Source organism: Amborella trichopoda, chromosome 11 (genome assembly GCF_054954075.1).
Source record: "Amborella trichopoda isolate Santa Cruz 75 chromosome 11, AtrichopodaSantaCruz75HAP2 v2.0, whole genome shotgun sequence".
In the NCBI taxonomy this organism is placed as follows: Eukaryota; Viridiplantae; Streptophyta; class Magnoliopsida; order Amborellales; family Amborellaceae; genus Amborella; species Amborella trichopoda.
The window spans coordinates 45,169,074-45,186,465 of NC_142346.1; the positions used below are offsets into that span (position 1 = coordinate 45,169,074).

The 17,392-nt window shown below is 35.6% G+C and overlaps 1 protein-coding gene across 2 annotated transcripts; it reads right to left on the reverse strand.

The window, feature by feature from the left end:
* Positions 1 to 3,116: 3,116 nt before the first annotated feature.
* On the reverse strand, positions 3,117 to 17,156 carry LOC18448431 (DNA-binding bromodomain-containing protein). 2 transcript variants are annotated; one of them, XM_006858492.3, is made up of 9 exons: positions 16,964 to 17,156; positions 13,968 to 14,870; positions 13,693 to 13,770; positions 13,052 to 13,295; positions 9,090 to 9,200; positions 8,658 to 8,757; positions 6,900 to 7,032; positions 5,322 to 5,654; positions 3,117 to 4,538 (listed from the first exon to the last, which is right to left on the reverse strand). In XM_006858492.3, exons 2-9 carry the CDS (start codon positions 14,766 to 14,768, stop codon positions 4,332 to 4,334), a joined length of 2,007 nt encoding a protein of 668 aa, XP_006858554.1. In that variant the 5' UTR covers positions 14,769 to 14,870; positions 16,964 to 17,156; the 3' UTR covers positions 3,117 to 4,331. The 2 variants fall into 2 exon arrangements, with proteins under 2 accessions (XP_006858554.1, XP_088707016.1); XM_088850890.1 differs by lacking the exon at positions 3,117 to 4,538 and having other exon boundaries at positions 5,538 to 5,654; positions 6,900 to 6,983.
* Positions 17,157 to 17,392: the final 236 nt, after the last annotated feature.

The following is a 17,392-nucleotide window of genomic DNA, read 5'->3' on the forward strand; positions in this document are numbered from 1 at the left end:
TGAAAATGGACGATCCGCATAATGTGTTGCAAGATACACTATGTCACGGACTCAAAATCTTTTTTTTTTTCCTTTCATAGTCATACATCTCGATGTCGAGATGATCAATTAGAGGGTTTTCCAACAACCAAACAACATTTTATAATGGATTTTTGAGGTGCACTTTTAATTCTACATTTTAAGGTTGCGACTTTATATAAACTTTTTTTTGTATTGTATTTTTTATCAAATGAACAAAATTATTTAAGGTCGTAAAATTAAACTGCAGAAAAAAGGCACGCATTAAAAACCCATCAAAAAAGGTTGCTTTGATGGTAAAAAAAAAAACCCTCTAATTGATCTTCTCGGCCTCAAGATGTATAGATGTAGAAAAAAATAGTATATTTTGTAATGTATTAACTAGACCACCCATTGTCCAGATTTTTTTGTGTTTGCATATCTGCTCGATCTATAGCATTTTTTAATTTAAAATTCATGATTAGATGAAGTAAGTATTTAAGTTAACATTGAAAATTTTGATACCAAAATTACATCTTTGGATGAGTTTTGGATGTGCGCCTTAATTGGATTTATTTAAGGTTGACGCTTTATAGAAACCACACCTTTTACAAAACATGAGATTTGTATGGATAGCCATCTTTAACTATATAAGTAACTTATACTATAAATTTTATCAGATGTAGTTCTAGTGTCAAAAATCTTCTAATGACTTAAAATTTATGTGCAACCCAACTTATAAACACTCTAACATTCCAAAAATAGTACAAATCCAGCAGATCTTTAAACACTTAAAAAATAAACAGTCCATATAACTTGTTGCAAGATGCACTAGTTTTAAAGCTTAAAATTCTTTTTGTTATATATATATATATATATCTCGAGATCGATATGATCAATTGGAAGGTTTTCTAATTTTGAAACACTTTTTTCCACTAAATTTTTTAATTGTACTTACTTCTATAGTATAAGGTTGCAATTTTATATAAGCCTTTTCCTTTTATAAATTTCATATGAACTCAGCCCGACCAGCTTTAATTTATTTGTGTCGGGCCTGGTTTCGGCCCCAGTGCTTAAGTTTTAAGCCTAGATACAAAAACAAATTTTGGCCCTGAACCTAGTCAACACATTTCCATGCTAGGTATCACCTGAGCTTAGTCTTTGGTAGCCTTATTATTAAGAGGATAGCTATTTACTTGTAGTTTGGTCATCTAGGGCCATTTATTCATTATCAGTGATAATTCACTATCTCAAAAAGTTAATCCTGATAACAAATAATTTGTTGTTTTTTAGTATTATGATCGTAAAGTTATCTGAGATGAATTTATGGGCAATTTTACTAAAGGTTTGGTGGTCAAAACGCCTCAATGACGCATTGAGTTCCCTTCCGACCAAAGGTCTACCCAAAAGAGAAAAAAACAAAAGGCCAATTGTAAACACTAGTGAGGAGCACTTTATAGCCTCAAAGTTCTGAAAACAATGCTGATACACGACGTGATCAATTTCAAAATTGAAAATGATTTTGAAGTTTGAAGAAATCATAAATCCGACCATCCATTGGCCAAGTAGACAATCTCTTTTTAAGTGGGTGTGGGATTCAAATCGAGTTGCAGTAGTAATTAACCATGTAATGAAGCTAATACTCAAAACCTCATAAACTAATACTTCTAACCAAAGAGTTTGTATTTGCAATCTTGCCTTTATACACACATAAGTTGTTTAATTTTTGTGGTATAATTCGGATGCATAGGTTAAGCCATAGGATAAAATTGCTATATTTTTGTGACATGAACATATAGAATGCTAACTTGACATGTCACTATTCAAAATGTAAACAAAAAAAATAAAATATATTTATCTCAAAAATGTCATTAATACATCCCTGACCGTAGAGATGATAAAGAAATAATTGTTTTACTACAATCACCGCAAGTAATAGGAACCATAAGGCATTCACATGATGTGGACAGATGAAGGTTCCACGAGCACCATCACAACATTTCAAACTAAAAAAAAAGAGTAAAAAATTAAAAATTAAAATACAAAATTAAATTGTGTCCTTTCCTTAAATCTGAACCATTTAAAGGTGCTTCGCAGCCCTTCTGACACACGACGAGGGCACTATACCATCCCAACAGAAAATTGTTCTATATCTCAAGCACTAGTGAAAGCAGCTTAATCATCAAAATACTACTGTTAGAGTAAGAGATACTCACCTGAAATTGAAGACAAGCAGGCCTCTCCTGTATCTCAAGCACTAGTGAAGGCAGCTTAATCATCAAAATACTATTGTCAGCGTAAGAGAAACTCACTTGTAATTGAAAACCAGCAGGCCCCTCTTGTATCACCTTTAATAAGTTAAATAAAATTTATTTTGATTTAATAAGTTCAAGAGCATATGGACATCTCATGCTTTGCAATTCCAGGGGAAGAGGAATCTAATTAGTGACTTGTCTGACAGCTATAATCAGTAGGATCAGGATCATACAACAGTTCATCTCCATGATCCTTTTTTTTATTTTTTATTTTTTTTTTAATGTTCATATCCTCCATCCTTTTCCATAGCAACAGATACACGATTTAACAGCATTCTCCTCTCAAATAACACTACATAAGATGTAGAATAACTGTTAAAACATCCAAATTGCCTCCCCAAACATGTTTTTTATTTCCCCCCTTTTCATCAGGAAAACACAAGTTACAGTAATTCTTTCCATGATACAATATATACAAGCAGCGTTTTAAAAAACGCCGAGTCGAACCGGACTCACCCGGTTCGACTCGGAAATCGTAAAAGGGGACCGGATTGCTTAAAAAATCGGAAATCGTCCGGTTCTAGAGAGAACCGGACGATTCTGTACAGTGAATCGCCGATTCACTGTACGGAGTCGGCCAGTCCGAACAGTGAATCGGCGAATCCGTACGGGTTTTTTTTTTTTTTTTTTTTTTTTTTTTTTTTTTTTTTTTTTTTTGTAATCCATGATAGATTTTTTTGTAATACTTGATCGATTTTTTTGTAATCCATGATCGAATTGTTTTTTTTTTTTTGTAATCCATGATCGAATTTTTTGGTTTTTTGTAACCCATAATAGAATTTTTTATAATCCATGATCGAAATGTTTGTTTTCTTTTCTTGTAATCCATGATCGATTTTTTTGTTTTTTCTTTTTTCTTTTTTTTTTGTAACCCATGATAGAATTTTTTGTAATCCATGATCGAATGTTTTGTAATACATGATCGAAATGTTTGTTTTTTTTTTGTAATCCATGATCGAAATGTTTGTTTTTTTTTTTTGTAATCCATGATTGAATTTTTTGTTTTTTGCTTTTTTTGTAACCCATGATAGAGTTTTTTGTAATCCATGATTGAATTTTTTGTAAACCATGATCGAACTGTTTTTTTCTTTTATTGTAATCTACGATTGAATTTTTTGTTTTTTTTTTTGTTTTTTTTTGTTTGTTTTTTTTTGTAATCCATGATCGAATTTTATGTAATCCATGATCGAATTTTATGTAATCCACGATAGAATTTTATGTAATCCATGATCGAATTTTATGTAATCCATGATTGAATTTTTTGAAAATTTGTGATTTTTTTTTTTTAATCCATGATCGAATTTTTTTTTGTAATCCACGATAGAACTTTTTGAAAATTTGTGATTTTTTTTTTAATCCATGATCGATTTTTTTGAAAATTTGTTTTTTTTTTTTTTAATCCATATTATTCAAAGAGAAAATGAGAGAGATGATGATTCTAAGACCACCCTATCCCAGCCATATTATTCACATATCGAGTCCCAACAGCAACAGTGTAGGGATGAGCACGAAATACTGTAAATTAAATGCTGAATGGCGGTTCATGCAGGGAAAGAACATATCAATATTCGCATATTCATTCAAAAACATGAAAATTCTTAATGGAGTACCCTCATTTTTTATTGAATTCCTAAAAAACAATATTTATAATGAATTTTAATAATTTTTTCGAATTTTTTTTAAGCTTTATTATGACCTTCCGATTCCCGATCCGGATCGCCGATTCGCCGATCCGGATCGGTTTTTTGGAAGCCCGATCCGAATCACCGATCCGTTTTTTAAACCATTGTATACAAGTAATATCATGCTGAAATGGCACAAGTTCCAATAACCTCCCTGCAGAAAACCATCCAGAAACCCCACAATGATCACTAGAGAAAGAGCGAAAAGCCAATACCCCCCATCCGTGCATTGTTTTTAGGCATCCATTTTGTAGTTATCGTCCTCCTTTCCTTTATGAATCAAGGCACAAACTATAGTAATTTATAGAGCATGGGATTGGTTACGTTCCATACTCTGCTATTCCATGAACTTGGCAATGGCAGCATGTATGGCACTTCCGGAGGCTGCTGCCTGGCGGGGCACCAGAGAGTGGGGACCGTTCCATACAGACTTTGGGTCCCTAGAGAAGAGAAGCCCACCCATGTGGAGAATCTTAGGATTTACAGTGAAAAAGGAGCTCACATGTTGCCAATCTAAGTGATTTGACGAGCTCTTAGGAACTTCCTGAAAAAAGGAGAGAGAACTATCATCATCATCGCTACTATTAGTATTAATAGCAGTAGTTAGTGGAGGTGGCGTGTGGTAGTAGTAATACTGGAGGTAGTGTTATTAAATTATTTCTCAAAATTCACTTTAAATTTACAACTTCAACTAGAAAATTAATATTCTTTTTAAGCACCCTTTCCATTTGCAGAAATAATTTGTAAGAGAAGGGAAAACTGGAGATATAAGGAAAGGACGCAGAGCTGCATCGGTACACTGAAGCATGCCCTAAAAGCCCATTTCTCCATGGATTGAGGATCCAAAACCGAAAGTAACAACCCAGGCAAATGCATATCCATCCTAAAAACCTAGACTTGGAGCTCCTAAAATGGCATAAATCTGATTGATGGAGGGTACATTGAAATGGACGGTCCAGATCAGATATTGGGATAAAGATGAAGCCTGTCAAGGGCTCCAAATTCATTTTTTGCATGATTCGATAGAGGTCAAGAGGATAGATCAGCATAGTTTGATTCTCAATCCATCGTTTCTATGGATTTTGAAAATTGGGATTTTGCGAAGCCCCTTTGGGGTGGGGCGGGAGAAGTTGGTGGGGTCTGATCTCACAGGTTTCTGTGTGACTGTTAAGGAAAATATCCATCGTCGAAAATGTGGCATTTCCCCATAATACTTTCCCCATAATACTTTTCAGAGAAAGGGAGTTACATTACACTATATTTTGGAGCAACTGAACAACCAAGAGTAAATATCAAAACACAGTAATGCAATCAAATTGATCCCTACCTCTTGTTGCTTCTCTCTCTGTTCTACTGCAACAGCTGCTGCTTCTGCTTGCTGCACAGTTCTGATGCATAGTTGATGATCCGAATCCTCTTGCCTTTCAGGTAGGCTCTGCTGTATAAATTCTTGTTGAACTTTTTCAAGTCGTAACTGCTTAGGTGAATCCACTTGGTCATAATTCTTATGCAACCCCTGATTCTTTTGTAGGTCTTCCTCTTCTTTGCGCTTGGACGACTCAATTTTCACTTCTTGTTCGGCATCTAATTCATGATCCAACGAGTTTTCTATGTTTGATGATGCCTTCTCAAAGCTTTGCTTATCCAAAGACTTGATTTTCTGTCAAAAGAAAGTAGGAGTACAAAAAAGATTGGTTATAATGACAGGGCTTCATTTCCTTTTCCTCTTTGGTTTTTTTTATTTTGTATTGTATAGTTTGACAAATACAAGTTGGGTTCCATTTATTTTCTGAAGCGGCTTAACTTGGTTAATTACACTGAAAGTTATAATTAAATAAGTTAACAAACATAACTCAGGACCTTTAATCTGAATATATTAGCATCTATTTTACAAAGGCTGCAGTTTGTATAGAGCCTAGGCTGTAAACAATCAAATTAGAGCCTACCTTCAAATAGTATCGAGAAATGTGGTTTCATTATTGGAAATCTTTCTGAAAGCCTTAAAATATATTTTCATATTTATTTATAAAATTTAAAGCTTCAAAAACAGCGTAGATCGATAGATTTATGAAAACTTGAAAATCTTGAAAATTGACGGTCCAAAATTGAGTCACAAAATACACTATTTCCAAAACTTGAAATCCATTTTTTTCTCATGTCCATGCATCTTGATGTCGAGATGATCAATTTGAAGATATATGGGCATCAAAACAACCTCTTCTAGTGAAATTTTAGAGGTAGGCTCAAAGTTGATTGTTTAGAGCCTCGGCTCTATATAAACTTTTCCCTTTTACAAAAGGTTGCATGCCTCAAAGATTTTTGAGCTCAAAACAATTGCTTTTTCTTTGACATTTTGGTAAAGAGGGTTTCCATTTACTGGAACTAGGAGTTCAACATGATCTATTAGACAAATTATTATCAATAAGAAATAAAATGCAATTATTTTTTTTTTAATAAGAAATAAAATGCAATTACCAGGCTAATTTGTTAAAAACATATTCACCACGTTTTAGATAGCTATTAATGCATAAGTACAGGCTGGATTAAAATTTATTGTTAGAGGAAAGTGTACTGCTATCAAATGGAATAGGAATACTGCTCATTGAAGTCATCAGTATCTTTGATGACATTATAAACATCGATTGAGCAAGAGTGGGATCTAAAAACTGGGGCAGTCACCCCATTGTGGCCCATCCAACTCTTTCTACATCCATCATTTCAAAGTAAACACATAAACTTCAATATCCAAAAGTCCTCCGGATTATAGGATCCTTTCCCTTCAGTGTAAATTGCATAATCTTCCAATATTTCAACAAATTTTAGTTGCATTGCTAAAAAGAAGATGAAATACTTTTCTTTGGTTTTTCTTGACATCATTGTGATACAAAGAAAAGTAGGAACAAACCACTTTGTTGGACTCTTCGGGCAGATGATCAGGAGTTCCAGGGACCGCAGATTGACGATTTCCCTCACGTTCCTGTCGACGACGCTTCATAACACAAACAGCACATAAGCAATCTACTTTGTGATGGCTGATTCTGCACCCCAACCAATGGAACACAAGAAAATAGAAAAGTAAGAGCAAAGATGAACATCTACTCTTATAGGAAAGTATGCCACAGCACAATGGACTATGAAACCCATAGCTAAAATCACTGCCTGATGAAATGGACTGATTAAGAAAACATAGGAACTATACTTTGGGTCACACCATGCTCTGATGGATCCCCCTCTCCATCACAGTCCATCATTTTATTGAACTTTTTCATATATTTCTCCAATTTCTTAACTGTCATGATCAAAAGTAGCTCACGTAGTTGTTAAATGCAGCTGTATAATGCATTATATGGCCGCATCAATGTGGATGTGCCCTTGGACACGCTGCCTACACCCCCATATGGGGGATATCATGATCCAACAGTAAATGTGGCACATCAACTGCATATGCAGGCACATCGCCCAGAATATGCACTCGCATATGCGGGCAACTAATCATGGGCACAAAATGCCCATGAGCTGGGGTTTTATAGTCTTTTCCCAAGAAAGAGGAAGGGAAAAGGGTATGGGAGGGGTCTGTACCTCGCAAAACTCCTTTTAACCTATTTTTTTGATAATTATGAGGGTATTGAAGTACAGAAATTTTGAACCAAATATTTTATCGAATCCGAAGATTTCAACAAACTTTAGGGATTCTTTAGGCGAAAGTTCACTTCAGGATTCTTTTGGCGAAAGCTTGTACTTCAATTTATCATTATTTTGAAGGAAATGCACGACTTTATTATGTATCTACATTACAGACTTTTAGACAATTATACTTTAGTATTTGATATTTCGTTTTAGCTATATGACCTTATAGTGTATAGTACTTAGTCGCTAGATGTTAATGTAATTCTCAAGTGCTCTGTTGTTCGCTTGGTAGAACATATTCTTTTGTCTTATTTAATTTAATGGATGGGAATATGGAATGGTTAGTTAATTTAACGGATGGGAATATGGGATGGATTCATTTATCTTACACACTAATTGCATTAGACAGTTAGAGAATAGATGTAACTAACTCTATTACTCTTGGTTACACTATCAGCAACTAAGACAGCAACTTACTATAACGTGCATCACAAATTCATGTTACTCTTTGTATTCTTATGCTGTTATAACGTGCATCACAAATTCGTGTTACTCTTTGTATTCTTATACTATTATAACGTGCATCACAAATTCATGTTACTCTTTGTATTCTTATACTGTTTATAATTTCTTAATTTTTTAAAAATTTATTGCCTCGGTTACCGCATAGTGAGTTGATGCGCCTCCAATGGGAATGTACCAAGCCACATAGCGCATTGGAAGCCCTTGGCCCATCAAGTCCACATCCCAATTTAATAACACTGGCTCTTCCCATGTAATTATTTCATAACAGCATAAATGGCAAACCGAAATATATTTGGAAATTGTGGGTTTTTGTTATTTAAATTATAATGACAAGATTTCCATCAATTTCAATGTGGATAAATATACTAATAGGCACTTTTTATTGAACGCTATTACCTTGAACATGTATACAAAAAGATAAAAAAAAAAGTATCTTGTAGCAGAGAAAAATTGGAACAAATGGAACCCGTCCTCCATGGAGATGAGGTTGCTGCTCCTAATAGAAATTTACCCATAACGACGACGTGCTTTTGATTTTGATGAATTCCCTTTCAGCTGTGTTTTTTCCTTACTCGATGGACCCACATCCTCAACACTGGATGGACAATCACCTACACTCGGTAGTGTTCAAGAAAAACATAAGAAAATGAAGAGAAACAAGATCTAGATAAATTTCTATAAAAGTAGCATAATCAAGAAAAAGATATGTATATTCTCCAATAGATGGGATAGAAGTAGGGATGGGAAAAAGAAGAGACAAAAGAAAGGACTTAAGGTAATGGATAAGATAAGGAAACCTAAACCATTTTTTAGTAGCATAAAAAATTGCTTAATAGCATATAAACCATTTGTTGACACAGTTAAAGGAACCTCATTAAGATATCAAACATTTCCATACTACTCGTATTTCTATTCAAACTTCTAACAGGCAGTGGCTTGGTACCCAATATATCAGTCTTTTTGCTCTCATTCTCTTCAGAAATTTTGTCAAATCCATTTTCGTCTTCTTGGTGTGAAACTTCCATTGCACTATATCCTCGATCGAGTGAAGAATCTGCATTGTCAGAGGAATCCATCTTATTCTCGTATACAGCAAACGAAGTAAAGTAGCTGATCCCACAATAAAAGTAATAAGAGGAATCCATTTTATTCACACTAGCAGGGTGACTGCAAATATGTTTCATAGTAAAGTAGTTGATCCCACAATAAAGGTCATCAAAGGTATCGATAATAATTTTACAATGCAAAAAGCAGAAAGAAAACCACAAATAAAAAATAAAAACTGTAGTAGAGAGTTCGTGTGCAAAAGTTCCAGAGAAGGGCAGAAGTCTAATTAACGGATAAAAGACATTGCTCCCAATCATCAGCTCATAAAATCATGTAAATCAGGGAGACAAGCATACATTTAGAACTTAAGTACTACAGCATAGACTTTTGAAAATAAACACAAGGAGAAGAGAATAACGGTGTTATAGAAAGTGAGAGCTTTCAGATACATAACTTGGGTCAATGCTCAACCTCCCCCATTATGTTCATAGTTTAACTACTGTCCAGGCTCCTCTATTATGTTCATGCTCTAAACCCTATCCAAGCACAGTTGTAGAAAAGAGACTATATCATGTGTGTCTTTATCCAAGCACCTCTCTTTCATTCATACCATGTGGATTTAGTAAACCCATTAAGCCATCCAGACATTCCCAAGCAAGGGGAATTTCAGGTATCCAGTGTTTTAAAATGAAGGATGAAAACCTGATGCAGCAATGCGGCTCGATGTGGTCCCGATGAGTGTGCATCACCTCTAATGCGGTCAATAACTTTAAAATATTTTAAAAATACCAAGAATATAATAATGTGTAAAAAAACTGAAATGTGATTTATGTGATGCTAGGTATTTTTATTTCTTCAATATCTATATTAGTTGTCTAAGACTTTTGAGTTCCCTGATAGCTTGATAGAGTAATAGAGTTTGTTGCTCTAACTTCTAATCTTTAATAACTCAAATGTCTGATACAATTAAAATGTAAAACAAAGCAATCCATTCCATCTCATATAAAATATCCAAAATTCAAAATTTTAAAGTTTAAAAGCCAAAGAGGCAAAGACAAAGAGTTTATGATATATAAAAGGCAAAGATAATCAACTCTCAACCCTCAATCAGATTTCTTGAATTTCTTCTATAAATTCCTTTATTCTCATTTTCTTCTTTTCTTTTGCCTTTCTTGGCTATCTATGTATGCCCTAATCTCTCCTCCAATTTCATCGGTTACTTATGGGCATGCTTTAACATTCCTAGCAATACCAGCTAGGTGTTCCTTTTGCTGGAAATAACCCCCGCATAAGTATCCCCACATAAAATACAACTAGCACAACTTCAATCCTTAGGGTTTTTGAGTTTAGTATATTTCCCTACCAGATTGTTGTTACTTGAAGATAATGAAGACATTGCCCCAAAAAGAAAGCATTAGGAAATGATGAATTTACAAACAACCCAAAGAAACTTCAATGCAGGTGATGCGGCCGCAAACACGGATGCATCATATTTTTCTCCATATGTGGCCTGCAGTGACGTGCTCCAGGCTGTAAAACACACTATGCGGCCATGTAATGCATTATGCGGCCGCATTTTAAAACAATGCAGTTATCCCAAGCGTGAAAAGAGTTTCAGAACCAACTACATGCATGTTAAAATTTTAATTAAGAAGTGGCATACAAAAGAAAATTGCATGAAACAAGGAGAAAAGACCTCAACTACTTCAACCACCAAAGACAACCCATCTCACATGTGATTCTGAAGTGAGGGACCTCATACTCCTAAAGAAATTCATGTTACTTTTTCCGATTTAAAACTCCAATGCATTGACTCCCTTTGAACATGGCCATTTTTAATCAAGAATTAAAATATTGGCCCCAAGTCACCTTTAGAGGTTCACCAACCACCATATGGAGAGAAACTCTTGGTCCATCTAATAATATTGAATGAGTGGGATCATCACATTCCAATAAAATGATGGACCATGACATGGAAAAAGTGAACCTTCATTTTTTGCTGCGCATTCACAAGGATGTTGATAAATTTGTAGCACTTTGCCAAATATCTAAAGGTCACATACAAAATATGGGTCTTTGTACTCCCTCCCTGCTCTAGATGCTTCATGGGTTGATATCTCTATAGACTTCATACTTGGACACTCACATACCACACGTGGTATGGACTAATTTTGTTGTTTTTGATCAATTTTTCAAAATGGGACATTTTATTCCTTGTATGAAATATATAGATGCCACACAAATTTCCAATATCTCCTTTAATGATACGGTGAGAGTACAGGGTGTCCCTAAGTCCAATATATCTGAGTGAGATAAAAAGTCCTTGAATCATTTTTGATGCACTTTGTGGAAGTGCTTGGAATCAAGCTTCAATTTACTAGTGCTTATAACCCTCATACAGATGAGCAAACTAAAGTGGTAAATACGAGCCTTGGTAACGAATATTATTGGCGATTACATAGGTCTGTGAAGCCTTGCTTTACCCCAAGTTGAATTTTCTTATAATAGTTTGGTGAATCAGTCAATGGAATGAGATTGTTAATAAGTAAACTCTTAATTATGTGCTTTACCAATTGCTTTTAGTGATACAAAGTAAGGTTAGTGATGATGCCAATGTTTTTGTTGAGCATATATGGGATTTGCGAGCCCAAATTAAGAAGAAAATTGAAGAAAGTAGTACAAAATATTGAGAAGCTACAAGTGAGCTTTGAAGAAAGAAAATTTTCAAGGTGGGTGACATAGTAATGGCACAGAGGTTTCCATTGGGGACATACAATAAGCTCAAGTCCAAGAAGGTGGGCCCCTGCTGAATGTTAAGAAATATAATAATAATGCATATGAAGTGCCAAAGGCATTGGATATCTCTCTGATATTTAATAGGACTGATTCGGGGTCATTGTCTCTTTCTGGTGGGTTTCATTCTCTCTCTATCTCATAAGACAGTAATGAGCCCAACAATTTCCAAGGATACCGAAGTTTATTGGATTATAGTATGCTTTCCCTTGATGCAGTCCCCTCTATTGAGAGGAAAAAATGACCAAAAAACACCCCCAAACCATGGAGTAAAGCCACTGCCTCCACCACTACCAGTCATTATATCGCCAAAGGGCCTAGACAACAATATAAAATTCATCCCATTTATTCTCAAATTTATCAATTGGCCTCATCCCAGGAATCCTTAACTTGAAATTCATCGAATCAAATTTAGTAACATGGGGAAGTGAAATGGGACGAGGAGTCCTCGCTTCTAAGCTCACTAAAATTGGAAAGGCAGAGGGGAAGGTCACAGAGGCAATATTGGAGCAGTAAAATGCTGTACAAGAAGTTTTGCCATAGCTAAAAATGGACTCCTAGATCCCTTAGACACTTGGGGAAATTTTACTGAAATAGGGTATCTCATGTCTTCCATTTGCATGTTTTTAAAAAATTTACACTCCGATGGAAACTATGCATTGAGGCAGATATGTTGCCCAACATGGGCCCAATTTGAGAAAATTCGGATTTTGGGATTTCTAGTAACCACAAATATTTCAGCTCCTCGGGAATCCTTTTTTATCATTTTCTCGTCTCTCTTTTGAGCTTATCCAAGAAAAGCCAAATGTTAGTCAATACACATCTTATGTGGTCTGTAACGCATTAAACATACCCTAATACAATGAATAAATGATATGCCCTTCTAGCATGCTCCAAATGCAAACCTTGACTAAGTATGAAGTAGTTGAAAAGACATTTCTTTCTTAAGGAATCCAACTGTTTAAAAAAACGGGAAATCTGAAATATTTTCCTTAATATGAATGTAGAAATCTATAGAACACTAACTTTTCATAAATCAAACTCAATCAGGTATGAAAAGCTCACCAGTAACCCTCTTTGTCCGTTCACAAGACAACCCAGCTGCCGCCCAGTATTTTGTGAAACTCTTTTTCACTCGTTTCATGAGATCCAATATATAATCACCCTTACTGTTGTATCTATAGCAGTTATCCCAAATAATCTGCACATCTTTAAAAACATCTTGCGAATTCATGTACTTAGTCCCCTGTTCGAGACTGTCGCATATTGTGCCAAAGTCCATGGGAGTCTTTATAACATCAAAATAATCCTGGTACAAACAAAAAACTACACTACCATTAAACCATCTAAAGGTAAATAGTAACTATTTGAAAGATAGTACATTCTCAAACAGGAACATAATTATGACATTCGGATTTCGTAGTCCACATTACAACTCTATTACTCCCATAATTCGCTTCTCGAAATTAGAATCACTTAGACCACTAATCCAGTACACCTGTACAAGTCATCTGAAAACAAGTCGACCTATACATGCCAAAACATTAAAGAAGGAAATGAACAAATTTCTTTAAAAAAAAAACAACCTTAAAGAATTATTTGCAAAATGCATATCATTTGTACTTAGATGATGTGTACAAAAAAAACTCAAGAAGAAAATATAATGACTACATATTCTAATTTGTGCTCCAAAAAGGCATACTCACAGGGATTCCCAAGGCCTCTGCATTCACAGGAATATTAAAGGGCTCTGCTGCTTCCATTTTCATGACTTTTTTTAATACCTAAGAATTCAGAAATAATAGTCGAATAAGAGAGAAAACGTATAGGTCAAAAGAAGTGACCATGGACAACTGGTTGGCAAAGTGAATAATTCAAAGAAAAGAAAATGAAATGAGAATTCAAAAACTATACAAATAACATGGAAGTTATCAACTAAAACAGGAACAACGAGAGGAGCCCATGATGTTTGTGGACCTACCGCTAGTGCAACACCAAGTTCCTTTTGGTTGTAGCTATGATCCTTATGCCTCTCCATGGTTTGCATTCTTTCACTTTGACACAATTCTCCAGGCATAGATGAATCAAATGGCTCTGTATTTTCACTAACAGACTGTGATTGAGGACTAAATGCTATATCAATATCTTTGTCTAGAAGATTTCCACTTGGGGGACCCAACTTCCTCGATGACTTTATTTTGATGCTCCCTGCTTTCCTTGAAGGCTTTTCCAAGTTGTTTTTCCCTACATCATTTGGCAAGTTGGTATTTTCCTCTGATTTTTCAAGAGCTTCAAAGTGTTTCTCAAAGCCCCGAGATGGGTTGCTTTTATTTGTGCCACTTTGGTTTTGTTTATCTAATCCCCATGATGGGTTTACCTTATCCATGTCCCTTCGATTATGTTTATCTAAACTCAAAGATGCGTAGCTCTTATCTGTGTCACTTTGGTTTTGCATCTCAAGAGAAGTGTGAGAATGTGTATAAGACTTTGAGGATTTGACCTTCACTCTCAAACGCGCATGTCCCGATTGCCTAACCGGCTTATCCTGTGATTCCTCAGCATCTGTGTTAGCAGGTTTGTCTGGTTTGCTCTCTCCACAAGAAGGGGATTCTATTTCCATTTTAGAACTCAGAGAACCTTCTTCTCGGATGCCACTCCCATTCTGATCCATGTCATCACCGACCATTTCATCGACAGGCAAGACTTGTTCTTTTGAGATCTTTGAAAGTTTCTTTTCCTTTCCTTTGCCATCACCGGCTCTATGTCGCCTCTTACGCTTCATTTGGATTCCAGACAGGGAATTTGTTCCAACCAATTTAATCCTATTCAATATCTATCCCAAATACATTTCAATAGCATCATAGACATGATTATTAATTGGGACCTGCCCACAACCCAAGACCTCATAAATAAGAGAAAGATAATTTGTCAAAGAAATGAATGATCCAAGAAAGAAATGAGCAAATCATGAAATGAAAAACCATGCCACATGCCAAGGAAGTGAAATTTCAAATTAATCAATATCTCATGGAATTAATTTAATTGCAACCATTAATTTTCAAATGGAAATGATATGCCATACACAATAGGGGCATCCAACATCTATGAATAACGATCGAAGGTACAGCCAGGGTGAAATCCATCATAAGAACTACAATTAATCTGTATCATCTGTTATCAGAATGGACAGTGGATGCTTTGGTAGTGTACCATGAAACATGAACAACTGAGTATGGTACACTCAGTGTATTAGAAGGCATCCACCTTGGATGGCCTGGGAAGCGCACCAAAGTGCTTCAGCGCTGCACCTAGGCCAATGCAGGCCACCCTCGGTGGTGGTCTACCAGGTGGCTTAGGCACCTAGCGCATTGTCCAAGTTGCCCATCGTGACTTCCATGTGTGTGCACGTGTGCTCATGTTTGTTGAGCCCTGTGTGTGTGATGTGAGAGAGCGAGTTTATGTTATATATGTTTGTTTTTGTGCGTGTTAGAGAGAGAGAACAAAGAGATTATGGTGCGTACGTCTTTGTTGCAGTGTGTGTGTTTTGTTCTTCTCTCTCTTTTCAATCATTCTCTCCATTGAAGCAGTGCCCCCTCTCTCTTAAAAAATGAGGTGATCTGTGGGGTGTTCTCTCTATAAAACCTATCCCCCCCTCTCTCTCTCTTCAAGCATTCTCTCTCTATTGAACCAATCCTCTCTCCCTTTAAAAAGCACTCTCTGTTTTTCCTTCGGGCACTCTCTCTCTCTCTCTCTAACCAATCTCAAATAGCATTCTCTCTGTTTTTCCTTCGAGTGCCTCAGGTATGAGAAGCACATCCAGGTGGTCTGGATATCTGGGTGTACTTAGCAAAATCTGTATCCTTAGCATGGAAGAAAATACAAAATCGAATACTAAAGTGATCTCTTTTATGTTGAATAAAATTTCAGGCATTTCACTTAAAATTTCGTTTATATTGAATAAAATGACATGCATTTTGCTCAAGAAAACTCCTGTTGTAAATCAAAACAAAAATCACTTTTCTGTTTTGAATCTTTCTTTTCTCTGAGAAATGAAAGAAAAGCAGAAGCTTCTGACTATTTTCATTCTAGAATGGACACATGAGAATTTAACGCTCATCAAAAGCATGCAAATATAATGTAGAAATGTCCAATCTTTTTTCATAAATTAAGCAAAAGTCAAGAGTTATATTCTATTGGCTAGTTTTACTTTTCCTATTCGTATCAGGAAGTTTGCTTGTGTTGGGATTTTCTTCAGCAGATAAAAGGGGATAACAAGAGATATTGACTGTTTGTTCTTGTTCTGGAACAGGCATCCAGCGCTGTTGCACATAAACCAAATAATGCTCATTTCTAAGGATGTTTTAACACAGAAAACAAGCAACAATGAAAGGAAAAGGCAACGTGCTTATGTTTCCCCCACTGTTACGCGATCACCATTAACTCCAAAACCCTAGAATTAAAGTTTGGGTGGTTCCCTTTTATTCTTGGATAGACAAACAGCGGTTTTGCACAATAACAAAATAATCCTTCAACATGAAAATTTTTTCCATTCAAAAGAAAGCAAATTTTGAAGAAAAAAAGAAAGCAACCCATGTTCCTCCGCATTGTTACAACAAAAAGCAATCCAATCGATGAAAAAAAAACACTGGAAATCAGTCCACCCACTGTAGAACCCTTAGAAATTTCAGACCAGGTATTCGAAATATACACATGCAAAAAGAACCCTAAAATATCTCAACCAACCGAACTCAAAATTTTCACCAATTCATATATCAGCCTTGGAACAAAATGTTGAACCATTACTCAAAAAAAAAAAAAAAAAATTGAACCCAATGAAAACCCTAAATATATAAAGATCTCAATGGAAGAAAAACCCCAGAGTCAATTAAAAAAGTGCAAGAAAAAAAAAATCATTGCTTCTTCACATTCAGGTCATGACATGAAGCTACTGAAGCTAAGGAAATTCAGAGAGCATACCTTGATAAAAGGAGCGTGGGGCGAACCCTAGAAACTATCACTGCAATTCAAGGAAATCGCCAACGCATTGGTGAATGGGATGGAGAGCGCATACTCACTCAGTTTGAACAACCAGAATTTGGGGCAGCTGATTGGAGTTTAAATTTTCAACTTTACGAGCAGCCGCGCAGATCGCCCGACAGAAAATTTGTTAAGAGAGCGAGAGAGGGAGAGGCCTCTTTATCGATCCCTTTTGCGACAATGATAATTTACTCCCTCGGGAGTAGACTGCGCATTTACTCCCTCAGGTAAAACCACACCTAGAATTAATGTTTGGAACTCAAATTTTGCTGATGTAACCTATTTAACTCATAGATTAATCTTCAAAGTTTGGTCTCAAATGAGATGTTTATGACAACATGTGAGTGGGTCTCGCGGTTAAGGGGCATG